Source organism: Gadus morhua, chromosome 3, assembly GCF_902167405.1.
Source record: "Gadus morhua chromosome 3, gadMor3.0, whole genome shotgun sequence".
In the NCBI taxonomy this organism is placed as follows: domain Eukaryota; kingdom Metazoa; phylum Chordata; class Actinopteri; order Gadiformes; family Gadidae; genus Gadus; species Gadus morhua.
In genome coordinates, this window is record NC_044050.1 from 6,915,621 (window position 1) to 6,935,352 (window position 19,732).

The following is a 19,732-nucleotide window of genomic DNA, read 5'->3' on the forward strand; positions in this document are numbered from 1 at the left end:
TGTGGTTGCCACATTATCTTTTAAAAAAGTATCCTGTTTCTATTCAAGTAATTACAAATTCCAACTTGTTGAAATGATTGACCACCAGTGTACTCCCAATATAACAAGAAAACAATCGTAGTTGTAATACTTTTTTGGAATAGTGACAACTGCAATTGTTGTGTGAGTTGTACATAAGGCCTATATTAAAAGATCCTAACTGATAATTACAGCTATAGTAATTATAAATTGTGGCCATCAGTGATATTAAAGCTAACTAGACAGAGCTAAAAGTCGCTTTCTAATTGAAAAGTGTGATTTAGTCTTACATTTTTTAACACAATCTTGCCACTTCCATAGTTGGCTCGATGAATTTCCCAGAAACTGATGCCTCTCCGTGAAACACAGAACTCAACACAGTCAATGACGCAGGCAACAGCGCCCTCTTCTTGCGATGGACGGTATGCGAGGGATGGCTGAAATAATCCAGATTGCTACCGAAGTTACATATTGGATACGCTAGACGGCACTACAATAAATGCATACAATTATTCTCATGATTTGAGGACAGATTACGTTAATAGGCCTACTTTAATATACATTTGAACGATGTCCTAGGCCTATTCAGAAATGCTAAACGCCAAGCTGCAAAGGGCATCTCAAAGGATAACTTACGACAACACATGCACAAATAGATAGTCCCCCCGAAACCTAGGATAAATATGTTTTATGCAGGCCTGTATGTAAAAACCATAGACCGTGGATCAAACACAAATAAAGTGGATTTGGCCGATTTCCTGTTTAATGAATTAAAGCACCAGGAATGCACAACAATATAATATCACGTTATTTTAGTAATATATCTTATGTAGGCCTACATTAGGATGGATATATAGCGTGCCTAATCTCTCACTCCACATTATCGTCTCAAAATAAAATAGCCCATGGTGACGTCTTTCTTGGAAAATACCAATTTAGGATTGGCGCGTAAAAAAAAAACATCAGTCAACGCGTGCCGCTCGTGAGCTCAGCCTTTTGATGTACACTCGTGCGCTCCTCAGTACTTCAGCCTACTGCCACGCGCGCGACGAACTCCGTAGCCTATAGGTTTCGTCCAGCGGTCGCACGCCGCCGTCTGCTGGGTCGAGGTCGACGCACGACACAGGAACGGTCATACCTAGAAGAGCACAAAGGTGTCAAGGGCTAACACGAGTTACTTGCTTCCCTTCCAGGACCGCACCGTTTACTGCTGAAGTTACCGAAGTTCCCTGAACCATGAAAAAGACTGCAAATTCAGGTAGGTCAATGTCATTAACATCATCAGCATTGTATATTCAAATCTTATTAAACACGTCGTAGCAAACGAGCACAAGCTGTGCGAGGCATGTGCGTCCTTTTCAAATGAAGACTGTTATATAATTGTCTATATTACACATAGTATTATTATAAAGGTAGGCTACAGATTGTCACTTTTTATCGCATAACAAATTGGTTTACTTTAATTTTGTCTTTCAAGCACAGTTAATGCCTATCAACCTGAACCAACAGTTAGATGGAACCAGTTTTTGACCTTTCACGGAAGAGAAAGGTTGTGTTTCAAAAGGGCATTGCTGTTTTGTATTCAGTCCCTATCAGTGAGAGTCTGTCTTAATCGCTGGTGCTGTCCAGACACCTGGGCGTATAAATTATGCCGCGGTTATTAAAGGCACATGTCATATTCGCTGAATTGCATTTTTGAAGTTCATTTTATTAGTTGAGCCAGTAAGATTTACTCATCCGAACGTTCTTCTCTCTGCGCGCTCTTTTTGAATTCTCTATTTGACGTTCAACTGTGTAATGTCAACAAGCAGAAGGACATATGACCAGGACCACAGACAGGACCATAACTTAGCACCCATTAAGAAATGTAATTTTTCCACACATAATGGATATGAATGCTACTGCTACCCCAAATGTTGTTTTGGTCCACCATGGTGTCCGTGTTCTGACCTTAATGTGGCTGAACATGTGGCAGTGGGAAACACATGACAGCTGGGAGCAACACGGAGCCAATTATTGTTTGATGGATAGGATTACAGAACAAATGTGTTTCCTTTTTGTGTTCAGTCATAGCATACTATAAAGCTGCAAGAGAATAGCTTTTTTGTATCTTTTTTTACATTGAATTTGTGTGTAATGAACATCAAATGTTCAGGAAAGATAATTCAGATTCAGGTTCAGTTCAGCGTTCGTCAGCTAAGTAAGTTGGTTGAGTCATCGCCATCGGTCACAAAGTAAAGAGCGCTGGACCTACCACTAATAAAACATGAGTGCATTAAATAAAAGTAAGTGATTTTTTCAGATTCGTGATACACTGAATTACTATATCAGAGAGTGTCACGTGTTTAAACCACGTGCATCAATATGAATTGAGCACGCTCCAGTCATGAACTACAAAAGAGCAGCTCAGATACATGGATTAGCTCACCCGGGTTATGATAACACTTTAACACACACAATCACACACGCACACCCACACACATGCTCACTCTTTATTATGCACGTGTGTACCCCTTACTCTAGGGAGATGCTTATTCATTAAAATGTGTTCGGACATAAATGTCACTGCCAATGTATAGTCGTATTGTATGAATACTATTTTAGTGTATTGAGAGTTGTGCTGATTGAAATTAAAATGGCTTTCAAACGGTTATAAATTAAGAATGTACCGACAACCGCTCACTCAACCAGTATCTCATCCCAAAAGCGCTGAAAAGAACCTGATGAGGAGCGTATGATGGTTTCTATCCTAGTTATTGTGGCTTGTTTGTTGAATATACAGCCTTTATTCCCTTTCCTCATGTATGTTTAAAACCTTCAATATTTGATGAGTATCTTTTTGTACAGTATTCTTCAAGAAGAGATGAGTTGTCGTGGTGGTGTTGTCATCAGAGACCTGGAGGGCGATGTTCCCTAGATTTAGGCAGTGGGCCAAGAGACCTTGTCCTCAGCCCAGCTCATCTTCGGCCCCAATGGACTGCATGTTCTGCTGCTGTGTGTGCAGTGTGTGTAAGTGAATAGTTTGCGTGGTAGTTGGAAAGAGACACTGGAAGAACATAGAGTCACAGAGGGGAAAGCACATCTTTCTCCCTCCCTTTCCCTCCTTTCCTCCCTCCCTCACTCTGTCCTTTTTACTCGTTTAGCTGTCTTCCTACGCATGACAGATCAGAGTGTTTCGGCCTCCTGGTGATGAGGTCATCTCAGAAACAGTCCTCTTTTAGGTTCTCTTGTTGGCATCAATGGCTGCTTTTCTCTAGCAAGTAGTTGCTTGAGGGTGGAGGGGAGGGGGGGGGATTTGTGTGGACTCATGAATCATAATCTTATGGTCCCTGATGTCAACTTTCCAGATTTCAAATAGTTCCAGACTTCAAGTGGTACTGTTATAGGACAACCTAAGCTCTCATCATTTATACCATCCTCTGTCCAGTTCTTGTGTGTGTTTTGGTGTGCGTTTGTTTATGTGAAACATGTCTGTACTCCACCTACCAGACGGATCCATAGGTTGATTAATGTACAGTGTATATTTAGATCAGCTGTGATCAGGGTGACCAGTTTGGGACAGAGCTCCAGCTGTGAGAACACCTTCTGCATGCATCACCTGTACCACAGCCGCTGCCATGCCTTCTCCCACGCAGGGGAGACAGCGGCAGGTCCCGAAGCGGCCCAAGCAGATGCAGGGACTCAATGATGCTCTTTATCCCACCTCCACAGTGTGTCTTCAGTGAGACACACTGGCTTTGTTCCCTTCCGCCGGGGTCCCAGCGCCTCGGCCCGGACCACCAGCACACATCCAGCATCAGGAGCCCAGTTCACTCAAGCCCCCTCTGGGGAATGGACAGCTCGCTGGTGAGCCACCGTCTGAACTCTCCCACTTAGCTTTCCTGCTTAGCGTTCTTACTCCTGCTGCTGGTTTAAGCCTAACCTCACGAGTTCCATGTGGTTCTAGAGGATTCTTTGATCTTATTCACAGTGGCGATGAAAGATTGCAATGAAATGACTCACTCGCTTGGCTTAAGTATCCCCAGAGGTATTGCGGTAAAGCTCAACTTTAGACATTATCTAATAAGTTATTGTCTTTTTATACCTCTATATATTATAGCCCTATAGATTAGCTTACTCTCTTCTGCTGTATAGAACGTGACGCATGTCTCTTAACGGGCCAATTCATTTCTGCTCACAGTGGAGATTCCATGCTGATTAACTTTCAGCTGTGGGCTGGAAAACGTTGACCCATGTTTTAATAGACAGACACAAAGACACACGCACAAACACACACACACACACACACACACACACACACACACACACACACACACACACACACACACACACACACACACAATCTTTATCTGCCATTGTGTAAGCGCAGCTATTAATAGTGATGGGCAATGGAACAAGCATGATGTTTCAGGCCATCAACAAAAAACAAGAAATAAGCAATAAATAGTGAGTAGCATATGGTGGGAAATGGGACATGTCACTATGTATCTGTCTGGCTGTCTTGCATGCACTAATGTGTGTGGATGTGTGTGTGTGTGTGTGTGTGTGTGTGTGTGTGTGTGTGTGTGGTGTGTGTGTGTGTGTGTGTGTGTGGTGTGTGTGTGTGTGTGTTGTTAGCGTGTGTGTGCCAGTGTGTGGTTTTGTATATGCATGCCTTCACAATTCTCTGTCTTCCTCTTGCTTTCATTTTGTGTGTTGTGTGTGTGTGTTTTTTTGTGTGTGTGTGTTGTGTGTGTGTGTGTGTGTGTGTGTGTGTGTGTGTGTGTGTGTGTGTGTGTGTGTGTGTGTGTGTGTGTGTGCGTGTGTGGGTCAACGCTTGTGGATGTAGACATCAGGAGCCTGGCATGCTTATTACAGAGGTCCATAACCACAGGAACTCTTTCCCCTCTCTCTCTCTCTCTCTCTCTCTCTCTCTCTCTCTCTCACTCTCTCTCTCTCTCTCTCTCACTCTCTCTCTCTCTCTCTCTCTCTCTCTCTCTCCTCTCTCTCTCTCTCTCTCTCTCTCTCTCTCTCTCTCTCTCTCTCTCTCTCTCTCTTTCTTTCTCATACCCCCTCTTTCTCTTTCTCTCTCTCACTCTCTTTCTGCGTTCCTCATTTTTTCTCCCCCTTCCCCCTCCTCCCCCTCTGATCCCTCCTCTCCAACTCTGTCCGTCTCTAAATCCGAGATGTGTCCGTCCCACCAGACTCTGGATGCCCATTCATTCAGACCTAATGTCTGTTTGGGAATTCTCCATGCTGTAACACAGCTAATGAGTGTTTACACATTCGGCAGAGTGCTGTTTTATGTAAGAAGGTAATGTAAGGGGTTTGGAGACATGACATTTGGATTATTGATTAAGTGAGATTATAGGTCAAATCAAAGGATAATACCGGTCTGGGTTATCAAAACATCTTATCGGGTTCCCTGTCTATACTCAAACATCCGTTACCAATATAATTGTCAAATACCAAAATTACTTCCTGGTACCAATTCTGCATTTAGAGAGCATTTAGCGCCTGCCCAAATGGCAATATAGCACTTTTTTCTTTGTCTTCGACAATGAAGAGTTAAGAGTAACAGTGAAATCCATACAAGTACTCTTATGACAAGGACCAAAGTGCGACATCGCTAATGCTTAAGTTCTTGGCAGGCGTGTGCGTGCCTTTGGCAGATTCAGTACAAGTAATTCTGACAAATGATATTAGTAATGTTTTTTAGTAAAGCCAGGACCTTTTAAATAGTGCATAGGTCTGTGAGTGATGAGCTTTGGATATGAGCTAGTGATAATTTTAATAGTTATGTCTTCCTTATTGTTATTCTGCTCTTTAACTGACTGCTTGATGGCTTGCACATCACCAACGGCTGGGCAAGATGATGGGATGATTCAGAAGCGTTAAGGTCACACACTGCTGTAATGATTTAATGATGACACAACCTAACTGTGGCTCACAGAGCCCTGGGCCTCTTCTTGTTACGCACATTGTTCCCAGGACATTGCATCAGAGTTCAATGTTATGTAACGTAATATTTATATAGTTCACGCATTTCTACGGTTGGTGTCAGTGATGTGTCAGTCACCATTGGTGATTGGGTGATTGGTTGATTGACAGTGTTCGGGGAGAAGAATGAGCATGATATCAACTGACTTAATCTAACCATAGCCCGGGATTGTCATGCGGCATGACAATGGGCTTTAGGCATGACTCATGCCTAAAGCCCAGAGCACATGACTATTTTGGTACCGACCCAAAATAGACAACAGAAAAGATAAAAGAAGATCAAAGAAAAAAAGCATCCCATTACATTCACGCTCTGTGTGCTTTTGCTCTGTTAAAACAAGTTGATTCTATTTGCTCTATGCTTAACCATCACCATGAATGGGCTCCCTCTTTAATCGTTCTGTGGGCTAAGCGAAGGGCAGGTTTCCCTGATTGTCCTCCTTGTGTCTTAGCTGTGTGTGGTGTGTGTGTGTGTGTGTGTGTGTGTGTGTGTGTGTGTGTGGTGTGTGTGTGTGTGTGTGTGTGTGTGTGTCATTTTGATGAGAAGAAGAGGAGGAAGAGGCTGGCACTCGTAATGATGTCATCTGATCATGCTGGGCATAGGTCTTATCCCTTGTAGTATTGGGAGGACTTGCTGTGATTTTGTCATCTCATGTATGAGGACGAATGAGGGGTTGAGCAAAAAAAACGTACAGTGTGTGTGTGTGAGTGTGTGCATATGTTTGCGTGTGTATGTTTTTCTGTGTGTATGTGTGAGGGTTTGCATGTGTTTCTTTGTTGTGTTTGTTTGCATCAGTGTGTGTGTGTGTGTCTGTCGTCCTCTCTTCTCTCCCCTCCTCCTCTTTCCTTCCTCCCGCTCTCCTCTCTCCCTTCCTCCTCCTCCTTCTACTCCTTCTCCTCTCCTCTCTCCCTTCCTGCTCCTCCTTCTACTCCTTCCTCTCCTCTCCTCCCATCCTCCTCCTCCTTCTACTCCTTCTCCTCTCCTCTCTCCCTTCCTCCTCCTCCTCCTCCTCCTCTCCCTTGTCCGCTACTCCTCTCTCCTCTTACTTCTTATCTTCTTTCCATACATTTAGCCACTATCTTCTTCCAGCCCAGCCCCCCTCCCCAAACACACACAGTGACCTCCCTTTTATGATTCATTATTCTCTCTCTCTCTCTCTCTCTCTCTCTCTCTCTCTCTCTCTCTCTCTCTCTCTCTCTCTCTCTCTCTCTCTCTCTCTCTCTCTCTTTTCTCCCTCTCTGTCCATCTCTGTCAGCCGCTGTGTGCTCCCACGGGCCAGGCCTCCAGTGTTGGCCTGTGTGCTGGCTTGTTTTTCATGCGGAAGCTGTGCGGCTAACTTTAGCTCAGTTTGAGTCACGCGTCCTGGGATGACGGCGAACGTTAATGTGGCCCCCCGGGGTGCACCCTCCCCTGGTGAACACCATCTCCCCATGTGTGACAACGCACCCCTTTCAGGGCGTCGTGCGCTCAGTGTTTGCATGTGTGTGTGTGTGTGTGTGTGTTTGGGTCTGTGTGTAGATGTGTGTGTGTGTGCGTAGGTGTCTTTGTGTGTGTTTGTGCATTTCTGTTTCTACTGTGTAGTTGTGTGTGTTTGTCTGTGTTTATGTGTGTGTGTGTGTGTGTGTGTGTGTGTGTGTGTGTGTGTGTGTGTGTGTGTGTGTGTGTGTGTGTGTGTGTGTGTGTGTATGAATGTGCATGGCACATTAGTCTTCATGAGTGCACAAATGCCTGCCGTGGATGCAAATACAGCTTGTGTTCTCTTAGTATGTAGGTGAGAGAGAAATGGAGAGAGAGAGAGAGCAAGTGAGAGAGGGAGAGATAGAGAGCAAGCAAGAGAGAGAGAAGGAGATACAGTGTTAGTATGAGAGAGTGAGTGACATATATATATAAACATATATGTATATATATATATATATAGAGAGAGAGAGAGAGAGAGAGAGAGAGAGAGAGAGAGAGAGAGAGAGAAAGAGAGAGAGTGAGAGAGAGAGAGATATGTTTACAGGATGTACTGTCATGCGAGAGGAATCTGCTCACATAAGTGTGACTTTGTATTTGTGCATCTGGTTTTAAGTGTAGGTTTAAATACACACTTTAATGTAAGTGTACGTGTGTTTGTGTGTGTGTGTGTGTGCGTGTGTGTTGGGGGGGTGTTTGTGTGTGTGTGTTTGTGTGTGTGTGTGTGTGTGTGTGTGTGTGTGTGTGTGTGTGTGTGTGTGTGTGTGTGTGTGCCCATCGCGAGGTAGGAGGAGGGTGATGATAGACAGAAGGGCCGTGTTGGCAGACGCGGTGTGGGGAGACCCTCTGTCTCTCCACCGCGGTACGGAGAGCCTCCATTAGGGCTGCTGTGTGTGCAGAGCTCTATCTTGGTCCCTGTGGGAGCTCTGTTTTCTCCACCAACTGCTCAAGTCCATTCAGCTGTGTGCTAAGCTGCACCACATACTATTGCTCACATGCCTTGTTTTTAGGCTGCAAAGCACCTTGATTCAAATGCATATGGTAATGTTCAGCACTTTGTCTGCGTCACAAAGTCTTGCATTATTTCTGGGCAGGTTTGAACATTTACATGTAGTCAGACAATTCATGAATACAATACAATAAAATAATTCAATGGTTGATTTTGTATCCAAAACTCCAAAACAAAGAACAAGTAAATCCTGCACAAGGAATGAACCAAATGTTTTAAAACACATAGTTGGTAGAATTGACTTGTTGCTAAGCTCCGCCCTTAGAACGCAGATGAGCCAATGACATTCCAGCCTATACTATACTCGGACATCGGCTCGGACGACTCCAAGTGGGTTTGCGTGCCTTTGCAGGAGTTTATATTTCTATGTATGTGTATGTGTGTGTGTTTGTATGTTTTATTTAAATGCAGCATGAAGGTGTATGTGCCACCAGATATTTGAGTCTATATGTTTGAGTGTTTGAGTGTATGTGTATGTGTGTGTGTGTGTGTGTGTGTGTGTGTGTGTGTGTGTGTGTGTGTGTGTGTGTGTGTGTGCGCCTGTGGTTGTGTGTGGCGGTCTTTCTCCCCTAGCTTGTTAGTTCAGTTCTCTGTTCTGGCCAGCTGGACCCAGGGATATCTGGGTTGACTTCAGGCAGAAGGCTGACATTTGTCCCGAGACAAAAACTCTTTAATTAAACAATGAAAAGGAAAAATACATTTGTTTTCAAACTCTCCAGCCTTTCAATCTCATGTTGTGCATGTGGTGTTCGTGTGTATGTGATTCTGTGTGTGTGTGTGTGTGTGTGTGTGAGTGTGTGTGTGTGTGTGTGTGTGTGTGTGTGTGTGTGTGTGTGTGTGTGTGTGTGTGTGTGTGTGTGTGTGTGTGTATGTGTGTGTGTGTGTGTGTGTGTGTGTGTGTGTGTGTGTGTGTGTATGTGTGTGTGTGTGTGTGTGTGTGTGTGTCCCTGCTTTTTATGTCTGGGGAACTGAAGGGGAAACCTGCCAGCAGCCCGAGGAAAACGTGGCTCTATTTTTAAACCTACGCTTTAGAAACCTATTTTTTACTCCTCACTCTTCCCTATTGGACACTATAGTACAAAGCACTACAAAACCAAGCCTCTATTCACGGGTTCAAAATCTGCTATGTATGTTTCAGAATGAGACTGAGGAGTACATATGTCCAAAAGGAGTAACTCCATGCATAAAGATGCTTGGTCCACACCCTGGACCAAGCATCTTTAACACATACGTGCACTGCTGTGTTAACACTATTGCCTTCTCAGCCCACCCCAAACCCTGTTGGATTAAACCTGTTATCTGTTATCCCTTCCATCCGAGTTCTACTAACCCTTCTGATAAGTGGAGGGGTTTTACCGCAGCTAAGTACCTTTTTTATTCATCTTTGTACTACTAAGGTTACATCATTTTACCTAAAAGTGAACTCTGCCGGGGAATTTTGTTCTTCTTTGGTTAAGCGGAGTGTTAATGTAGTGATGGGATGCATGATGGCTGCAGTCCCCAGATCCAGATTCATCGCTTTGTGTGTGTAGTTGAATTATTCAACACAGACAGTAAAAAAAGAGACATCTAGACATGATCTCGTTTTTGTTGACACAAAAGGACACCAGGTAGCAATGCCTGGCTTTCCAACACCGCTCTATGGTAGAGGAGGGTTTGAGAAGTGTTGCATTCATGTACAAGTTATAGAGTTGCAAGATGGATCCTAACCAATCAGATAAGAGATGCCCTGATTGGACAGAATTTAGCCAGAAGTGGTCTTCATTAGGTGAGTGCTGCATGCAGCGCTCACAATTGTTCTTCTTAAGTTTATTCTTTGTTTATTATCCTCTACAAACTGTGGGACCTATCTCCTTCCTCAATTATTTACCTAGACTCCATTCCAATTAAAAATGTTCATATTAGCTTTTTTTTATTTATTTTTTACTTTTAAAATACAATTTTTTTCAAATGGAAGTCAATGGGAGCCCCTTTTTTTCTGACACTTACTACTTCAGACTTCGTAACTTGGTCAATATTTCATCTTTAACCTTCGTTCAAAAAGGTTTAACAAATCAACACACTTGTATCTTCAATAATCCGGAAACAGAATTTCGATTACCTTTATACTTTTTCAAAATCACAGTTTAGGTTCCATGTCGGCTTGTTTTCAGTTGGTCTCATTGATTCCGCTGAGGTAAGAGTGCAAGGACGTGCAGGCAGCGTTGCCAGATTTGGCAGTTTTTCTTGCTCAATTGGACTACTTTTTACGATGTTCAGGCAGCGTTGCCAGATTGGGCGATTATCCCGCCCAATTGGACAACTTTATAACGTTAGGCTGGAAAAATTAGCATAAGGCGTGTACGTACTATTTGTTCAATTTCTTTTACATTTCTGAATTTTAAGCAATACTTTGCGCTTTTCATTCAGCTGTAAATTTATTTGTTTCCAACCATTGACATATTTTTAAATGGTGTGCATGTTTACATTGTTAACTCCATTTAGTCTTTTGAGCTCTGTTCAAAACAAATCCCTTCACTTGATTTAAGCCATTTAACGTTTCCTTATGTCTTAATCTATGTAGCTTTATTAAAAAATATTTTCAACCTCACTTTGTACTACAGCACTCACCGCATTTTCAGCAGGAAAGGCATTTGCTAGTTCTAAATGGTCTCATACAGATGCAGACTCAGGCAAGCAGAACAGATTTGATCTATTAGTGAGCATATTACTCACTAATAGCTAAAGGATGATTATGGCATTTCTAATAAATTACACTCAAATGATTCTCTATCATACCGACAGCACCTTTAAATACGTACTATCCCCTGTCTTTGTGCAGCTGATCAAAAGGCTATTGGTTCAGTGTGCTGTCTTTAATCAAGTTTATCTCAGTACATAGTCACGTACTTTGCATGCCAACAGCTGTCGATGAATGAAACAATGACTCCAAACAATTTGTTTGTCAGCTCCCTCCTTAATTCTACTCACAACTCACATGTTCCTGATATCTTCAAAGCCCAAGTGTATAGGATGCTTAATAAAGATTTAAAAACACTTCTAGAAATCTATTTTACATCATCAGCCTGTGTTTAAGTGTTTGTTTAATTGTGTGTTTGTGTGTGTGCGATAGATCGATCGATGGGTCGTTGGTTTTTCTAAGACGCGCTATTTTCGGACTCAACTTCTTTTCCATATTAGTCCTATTAAGAGGTGTACATTAAGTGTTCTGCTTTTGTTTTCTGGAGCTTTCTAGCAATAAGCGGTTCATTTGTTCCTTGTTTGAAAATATGGATTCATTTCAAAGACGGACAATGGCTTTGCTGTTAAGAGAGCACGGCAGTTTTTCTGTGGGTGTGTGCGGGTGTCAGAAAGCGTGTGTATGGCTGTTTGTGTGTATGTGTGTGTGTGTGTGTGTGTGTGTGTCAGAAAGAGTGTGCATGTCTGTGTGTGCAATAAAGTGTGTGTGTGTGCGTGGCTGTATGTGCGTATGTTTGTGCCTGTGTTTGTGTGTGTGAGTGCGTGTGCGTGCATATGACAATCTGTATGTCGAAGTGTGCGTGCATGTTTGTGTGCGTGCGTAGTTTTTGTGTGTGTGTGTTTGTTTGTGTGTTTGTGGGCGTCTGCTTTTGTGTGTGTGTGTGTGTATGGTTGAGGTGTAAAAGTGTGCAGAGTAAGAAACAGAGGGCGAACAAAATGCGTGAAATTATTTTTCAATGATAAATAATGTGTGGAGAGGAAGTTACAGACGGGACAAAGGAACATGTGATATATGACTGCTGAGAGAGAGAGAGAGAGAGAGAGAGAGAGAGAGAGAGAGAGAGAGAGAGAGAGAGAGAGAGAGAGAGAGAGAGAGAGAGGGCAGGGACACAGGAGGCAGAGGTCCATACAAACAGCACATGGCTCTGAGGCTCAGTCACTTGTTGTTCCAGCAGATTGAAGGCATTAAAAACGTACAACTCAGAGAAACATACAGGAGGGGGGGAGAAAGAGGAAAGGAGGGAGCAGAGAGGCAGGGCTCGGCACAGAGCGACAAAGTGACTAAGTAAGAAGGGAAAAAAAAGGGGGAAGTCTCTGAAAACTAGGGGAGGCAGTGTGTAGAGGAGAGAGAGAGAGAGAGAGAGAGAGAGAGAGAGAGAGAGAGAGAGAGAGAGAGAGAGAGAGAGAGAGAGAGAGAGAGAGAGAAACAAGAAGTTATATGTGGCTATTTGAGGTAGTGATTGAGGAATGGAGCGAGACAGAATAGCTGGTAAGTTTTTAACATTTTTTTACAACATTCAAACTTTAAAATGTAGGGCTTTACTTCCTTGGAGAAGAATGTGATTTCTTCCCCCTTTCCTTGTTAAACTTGAGAGGAAACGGTTTTGTCGCCTGCTGAAAGAAGCAGTTGCCTGCCTGAATTTGACATGCGTTGCTTGAGTCTCTTGGATCAGGCGACAGATCTTTAGACACCTGTCTGTCTGTCTGTCTGTCTGTCTGTCTGTCTGTCTGTCTGTCTAAGTACGTTTTCTGTCATCTCCCCTTTTACTCTCTCTATTACCTGACTTTCTGACTCTCTCTCTCTCTCTCTCTCTCTCTCTCTCTCTCTCTCTCTCTCTCCCTCTCTCTCTCTCCCTCTCTCTCTCTCTCTTCCGTCTACAGCCCTTCCTGGATCATCTGATTCACCTCTGGTGAATCAGATCATTACCAACGCCTATCCGTCTCTCTCCACTTTCTGCTCTCTCTCTAAATGGCTCAGTTAGGAGGGTCTTGGCTGTTACTTTGTTCTTAAAGAAACCGTCTTGTGGTCCGTCTCACTGAAGGGAATACACGCTGAGAGGCGATCAATAGGCTCTCATGGGGAGCACACTCTGAGTCTGACAGGCATGAGGACATCCGGTCTGCCGCTGCGCTGCGCCGATGGCCCTTTAATTAGCGGGAGGGCTTAAGACTTCGACTCAGGACTCTGGGAGCGCTCGGAGAGAGGAGATCTGTTGTCTCGGCCAGTTCAGGGAAGCAGTGGCTTGCCTTGGATAATCTTTGATTGAGGGGGGTTCTAAGCGAGAAATAATAGGGGAGAGAGGGAGAGGGAAAGAGGGAGAAAAATTGATTGGGAGAAAGGAAGCTAACCGGATTGTATTTATTTGACTGTTTGTGAGGTTTTCTGTGCATATGCACAAGTGTGTCCATGTCAATATGGACTACTTCCTACACCACTGAATTTTCTCCTATATTTACTACCAGTGAGATGGCAGACAGTGTTGGTGTGTTCATGGGCGTCATTCACTGAAACTAACACATTAGATATCTCCCATCAGACAGAGGTAGCTTTACGACTCTACCCGGAGCTTTACTAAGATTAGAGCATGGCAGCATGAACCCTGCTTATTAGTTTTGGATTCAGTTGTGAATGCGCTGTCTAAACTCACTGGCCGACTGCTTTAGTGGTTCTCCTCACCACTTGATGGCAGTGTTGCTGTGAGTGGGAGGCTCCATCGCCAGCATTGGGCCACCATTTCGCAGGGAAAGTTCCATGCATGTGAGTGATTTACATTTCACCGAGAAATGGGAGCGGGGATTCAGGGTTGATTTCAGCAGGGGGTGAGGAGGACGTCAGGGTTGAAGTGAGGTTCTTATGTCATTTTGTGTTGACGGGTTGCCATAGCTACGGGCAGCCTTTCAGATACCCCTTAGATGTTTTTGATTGCGATAGCAGCTTCAGCCAGGGGGAATGGAGGGCCATTCAGAGAAACACAGAAAGCGTCCATGTGCGTGTGCGTGTGTCTGTGTGTGTGTGTGTGTGTGTGTCTGTTCCCTTGCTTGTCCATGAATGTGTGTGTGTATGAATGGGACTCTTTTATGCCTCCATTGTGGCGTATTCCAGTTGGAAGGCTGCTTCTTAGTTCTGGATGGTTCCTCCAAGGGCGACTAAAGTGACGTAACACGAATAAACCTGTGTCAACATGAAACGAATAAAACATTCATACATTACCTCGTCCGTCAACTTGATTTCTGCCTGATTCACGTCATGTCGATTTTCAGCAGTGTGTTGAAGACAACAGAAAACAACCTCTTTTGTTATTGTTTTGATTGAGGGAACCCTGAAGGCAAAAATGAAATTATTATTCTTTATAATAACAATTGTACAACAGGAATTCTGTTGAAGTTATGTTTATGATTATGTTTGTGTGGTCTGTTTTAATTCAAAACAAATGGCAATTTTCCAACCATAAAAACGACGGTCAGACGGTAACGATGCTGTGACTGTCTGTTCATAAAGGAGATGACTCTTGATAACATTATCAGTCATTATAGTAACTTTTAGTTCGAAAAAAAATCCAGCTCATACGTGTAGAGCATTGGTTTTCTGTAAAGTTCTTTGAGAGGAAAAGGTATGTGTTGTGCAGTTTATGCATACCCTCTCGGCCATATTCTGTTTATTCACACAATACAATTTGCTGATATATCCACCTTTCCAAAGTTTAGCAAGTGCACACAAAACACACACACACACACACACACACACACACACACACACACACACACACACACACACACACACACACACACACACACACACACACACAGACACACACACACACACACACACACACACACACACACACACACACACACAAACACACATTGCATGAACTCTGAGTGAGAGAAATAAAGGAAATCGGCCTTCCTTCCGGTCCTGTGATGGCAGCCAACAGGATATCCTGTATGAGTCAACAGCTCCATCCATTTGCCCCCAGCAGCCTCTGTATTGTTTGACATTATTTGTGGTGGAGGGGAGGGCCGCCCCGCCCTCTGTTCCCAGCGGGGGCTTTTGACAGCTACATTATAAGGCACCGCCCCGCCCCAGGAAGCTTCTCTTCAGCACATGGAACACATCCTTTTGCTATTGTTCCCCTCTGGATACCGACATGCTCACATAGGACCAAGTGGGTGAGGTCAAATCCAGAATAAGATCATCCAAGTCTCATATGAGCACATACACTTACTACTTATCCAAAGCTGAGTTGAACTTCTGGTTGGTCTTGTGTTATGAAGCCTGGTCCGGAGTGATGAGGATTTAATGTGACACTGTCACTACAAATGCTTAAGGGAATGGGATCCCAAAACCAGAGGCCTATAGGTTTGAGTCCCAACCCATAGCAGCCAGTGAGTATAAATAACACAGACGAGGGAGAAAGGGCCGGTTTGGGGTCGGTGCCTGCAGATTAGTGTTTGTGGTTGCGTTGTTTTCATGTTGGTCCTGTGCTGACCGCACAGAAAAGCCTTTCAATGTGCCTTGCAGAAACCACACAGAGGAAAAGTACATTAATCGACTTTACCTCAGCCAATCAACGATGTGGAAATGCTCACGTTGTGTTTTGTGTCGGTAGCAGTTGGATTATGATAATAATAGGAAGAAGAAGTAGAGGGAGAAGAACAGAAATAGAGGTCTGAGGAAAACAAGCAATGTGGACAGTGAGGGAAGTTCTGGTGTTTCTTTATAGTGTGTGATTGTAATTACCGTCTATCTCCTACCTGTAATGAGATGTGTACAAAGTGTCAGCATTTAGTGTAAAAAGAGTACAAAGCAAACACAGCCATCTGTCTGTCAGTGCTGGGTCCTGCTCTGCTGGTTACCTGCCTGCTACTTCCTGGCGCTGCAGCACTGTATTTTTCGTTTTACAGGTACAGATACAAAGACGTGTGCACACACACACACACACACACACACACACACACACACACACACACACACACACACACACACACACACACACACACACACACACACACACACACACACACACACACACACACACACACACACACAGACCTAAATGACTGCACATACACGTTCCAGTTAAAAGTCAGATCAGTAAAGCACATTCATATGTGTACCGGGTATCCTCATAGCCAAGAGAACACACAAAGCCAGACACACACAGACACATACACAAACAGTACGCACGCTGCACCAGATGTTGTTTAGGAGTGTTCTCCTCTGGCTCTCCGTACCACAGCGTCCTTCCTGAGCCTATCTCCATGTTTAGATAAATACACACCGGGTGGGGTGGGGAGAGGGGGTGGTGGGAGGGGCGGTGTTTGGCTTTAATGAAGGGGTGCGGGTCGTGGGGCTACATGGTTTATAGTGCCCCCACACCAGGGCTATCCCAGGGGCACCGCGGGCCACACACCCTGCTCTATATGTGAGCGGACTAAGCAGGACTAAAGCGTGAATGCACGTGTCCTAGAAAAAACAGATCTACAGCTGATGATGGATGGGAGCATTGTTATTGTGGATATGCTCCACTGTATTGGTCGACTGCTAATGTGAAGGAGCAGAGGGACGCAGAGAGGAAAGTGAGGCGCTCACGTGTTTGGACACTTACGCATGAATACGCATGGATCTGCACACACGCACGCACACACAAACGCACACACACACACACACACACACACTCACACGCACACACACACACCTAGGGGCAGCTGTCAGCATGCCTGAGATCCATATGAGATAACCACCTCCACGCAGGCTCTTGTTATACAACACATAACAAGAAGGTTTGTGTATGTGTGTGTGTGTTTGTGTGTGTGTGTGTGTATGTGCGTGTGTGTATGTGTGTGTTTGTGTGTATGCACGTTGACGTGTGTGCATGCGTGCGATAGTGTGCGCTTGTGCGTGTGTGCTGACATGTGTGCGAATGTTTGCGTGTGTGCGTGCATGTGTGTGTGTTTTTTTGTGTGTGTGTGCACGTTTACGGGTGTTCATCCGTGCGCTTCTGTGTGTGTGCGGGTGAATGCTCGTTTGTGTTTGGGGTGGGGTACATCGCGGGGCATGTGTTTAATTAGTGCCCGGCCAACATTCAGGGGGGACCTTTGGGTCGGCCGCTCGCTCTGCTCCCCATCCCCAGACACCTCCCAGTGGGTTCATATTGTTGGTAACCAGACCACCACGTCATAAAGGGCACAATGTTCCGCTCACCTCCCAGGTGTCGGGGTCAGGGTTGGGGAGGGGGGCAGCAGGTGGGTCCGGGGCTCTGCTCGGCTCCGACAGAATGTGGCTGTTCATTCTGACGGGGCTCGCCCCTTCTCCGACACACACTCTATAAAACACACACAGGCCATGGTATCCTACCTCCAGCGGCAGGGACGACCATACTGTGCGCTGTTACTGCACGTGGAAACAGAGAAGTGACTGCCAATAAGCTGAGCAGTGGGAGCTCAATATACTCAACCTATGCTTTAAGCACTTTTTAACATGTATTCTTACTACACAGGGTGTGGATGGTGTTATTTATCTGGATTGTGTTGAATGTTTTGATTTGTGTGTGAAATGACGCCCGGTACACCTTAGGTACAAATGGACATGGATGTGATGAGTGCATTTGTTTATGCTCCTCTGAGCAATGAGGCACTCTGCTGTTTTTGAATCTTGTTCCATAAAAATCCTGAGAACCCTTTAATTGTACATTGTAGTAAACAAGTACACCCTAGACGCCCCCCACAGCCTTAAAAAGTCTCTTAACCTCTACAATCTTTATCTCCTGGTTACATTTTATTCGAGGCGATGACAGCTTCCTGTATGCTACTGGGTCTTTCTCAAAATATTCTGGTTATCTGAATCCATTTCCAGCGGGAGTTTACATACTAACCCAAGAATAGATGTCGACATTAAGTTAATTTCCTGTCATGTCATGTCTGGTTGCAAACAGGAAACCGCCACTTGGAAAAATGCGTCAATAATTACAGCGATGGCATCTGAAACACTTGGTCCATGAGGAGTCCCCTGCTGAAAGATTGGCCGATAACAATCACCACAGCACCATTCTGTTTCCCTACCATCCGGTGGACAACTTACAACCGCGGCCCCAATGTTTTACCACTGTACATTATTTCTTCAACACCCTCTCCAACTGCACTCAGCAATACCAGAGCAAGTCGCTAAATGAGCAACAGGATTTCTCAAGCACGAGAGAAGTGAGGGAAGTGTAACCCAAGTCTCACATCAAACACCAGCTCCTGTAGTCGCACTCCACCAGAGCTGCATTAACTTACGCTGTCTGGAAGACGTTTCCCCCTCTCCTGCTCATACTGATCCACTGTGGACGAGTCAGTGTGCGACTCCCTTCTCTGGAAGACGTTTCCCCCTCTCCTGCTCATACTGATCCACTGTGGACGAGTCAGTGTGCGACTCCCTTCTCTGGAAGACGTTTCCCCCTCTCCTGCTCATACTGATCCACTGTGGACGAGTCAGTGTGCGACTCCCTTCTCTGGAAGACGTTTCCCCCTCTCCTGCTCATACTGATCCACTGTGGACGAGTCAGTGTGCGACTCCCTCCTCTGGCGGCCCCAAAGGCCAAAACCTATAGACATCATGTCATCGTCCCCCAAAGAAGGCTTTTCAGGTTTCTGCTTTTCTTGGTTGTTGTTTTTTTTAACATTGTACCGCTGTCTAGCGATGTGAATGCACACCAATTATCATGCCATGGGAAGTTGTGGACGACGTTGTTTGCTCTGCAAACCGTGGACTAAAAAGTATTAACTGAGTGAAATCTCTGCGCTGGCTTTGACTCTCCTAAGTGGAGGTCAGCTCTTGTTAGCTTTTAGTGGAATGAGAATTCCTTTCTGAGGGCCATTTTCAGGCCCCAAGCCCTGGCCTGGTAATGGAGCATTTGTATAGGGGCTTGATTGCAGGTTAACTGGGCTTAAGAGACTCGCTGTTCACGTGTGCTGTCAGACACACTCAGATTAGGAGAGAAATGCATCCATGCATGTGTGTGTGTGTTTGTGAGAGTTTTTGCCTTTGTTTGTGTATGTATGATTAGCATTGCACATCTGTGTGAGCATATCTGTTTATTTCTCTGTTGTGGAAGTGTGTGTCTTTGCCTCCATGTGATCGTGCCTTTCTATGCGTGTGTGTTTAATACTCCTTTGCTTGTCTGCAGACACTGGGACGCAAACACACTTGCAAGTTCAGGCATGCATGTGCTTATCGCTACAGAGGAAAGGGACAGAGTGATGGGGAGCTTGCTAAGGGGAAGGGACGATGGGGAGGAGGACGATGAGGAGGAGGGAGAATGAGGAGGAGTGGGAGAAGGAGGAGGAGGAAGAGGGAGGAGGAGGAGAAGATAGGAGGTGGCTTGTTTCATCCTGTCTCCAAAGTCTGAATGCAGTGATAAAGAGAAGTAGGAAGTCAGGACTGTAACAGAGCTGCCCTGCACGCTCCACAGTTTGTCATTTTAATCTTAAAGAATCAACAGAGAGACGTGGACTTAATCCAATATGTCTGATATCGGGCTCAGTCCACA

The 19,732-nt window shown here is 44.7% G+C and overlaps 1 protein-coding gene across 3 annotated transcripts in view; it reads left to right on the forward strand.

Annotated features, from left to right (window-relative positions):
- The first annotated feature begins 1,081 nt into the window (after positions 1–1,081).
- The window catches only part of septin9b (septin 9b), a 69,364-nt gene continuing 50,713 nt past the window's right edge, over positions 1,082–19,732 (forward strand). The window contains exon 1 of one of the 3 annotated variants that reach the window (XM_030350905.1): positions 1,082–1,276. In XM_030350905.1, the coding sequence (XP_030206765.1) occupies positions 1,255–1,276 (22 nt within the window). In that variant the 5' untranslated portion in view covers positions 1,082–1,254. Of the gene's footprint in view, positions 1,277–12,361; positions 12,691–19,606 lie in introns of those variants that run through there. The other 2 variants (XM_030350904.1, XM_030350903.1) reach the window with 2 other exon arrangements.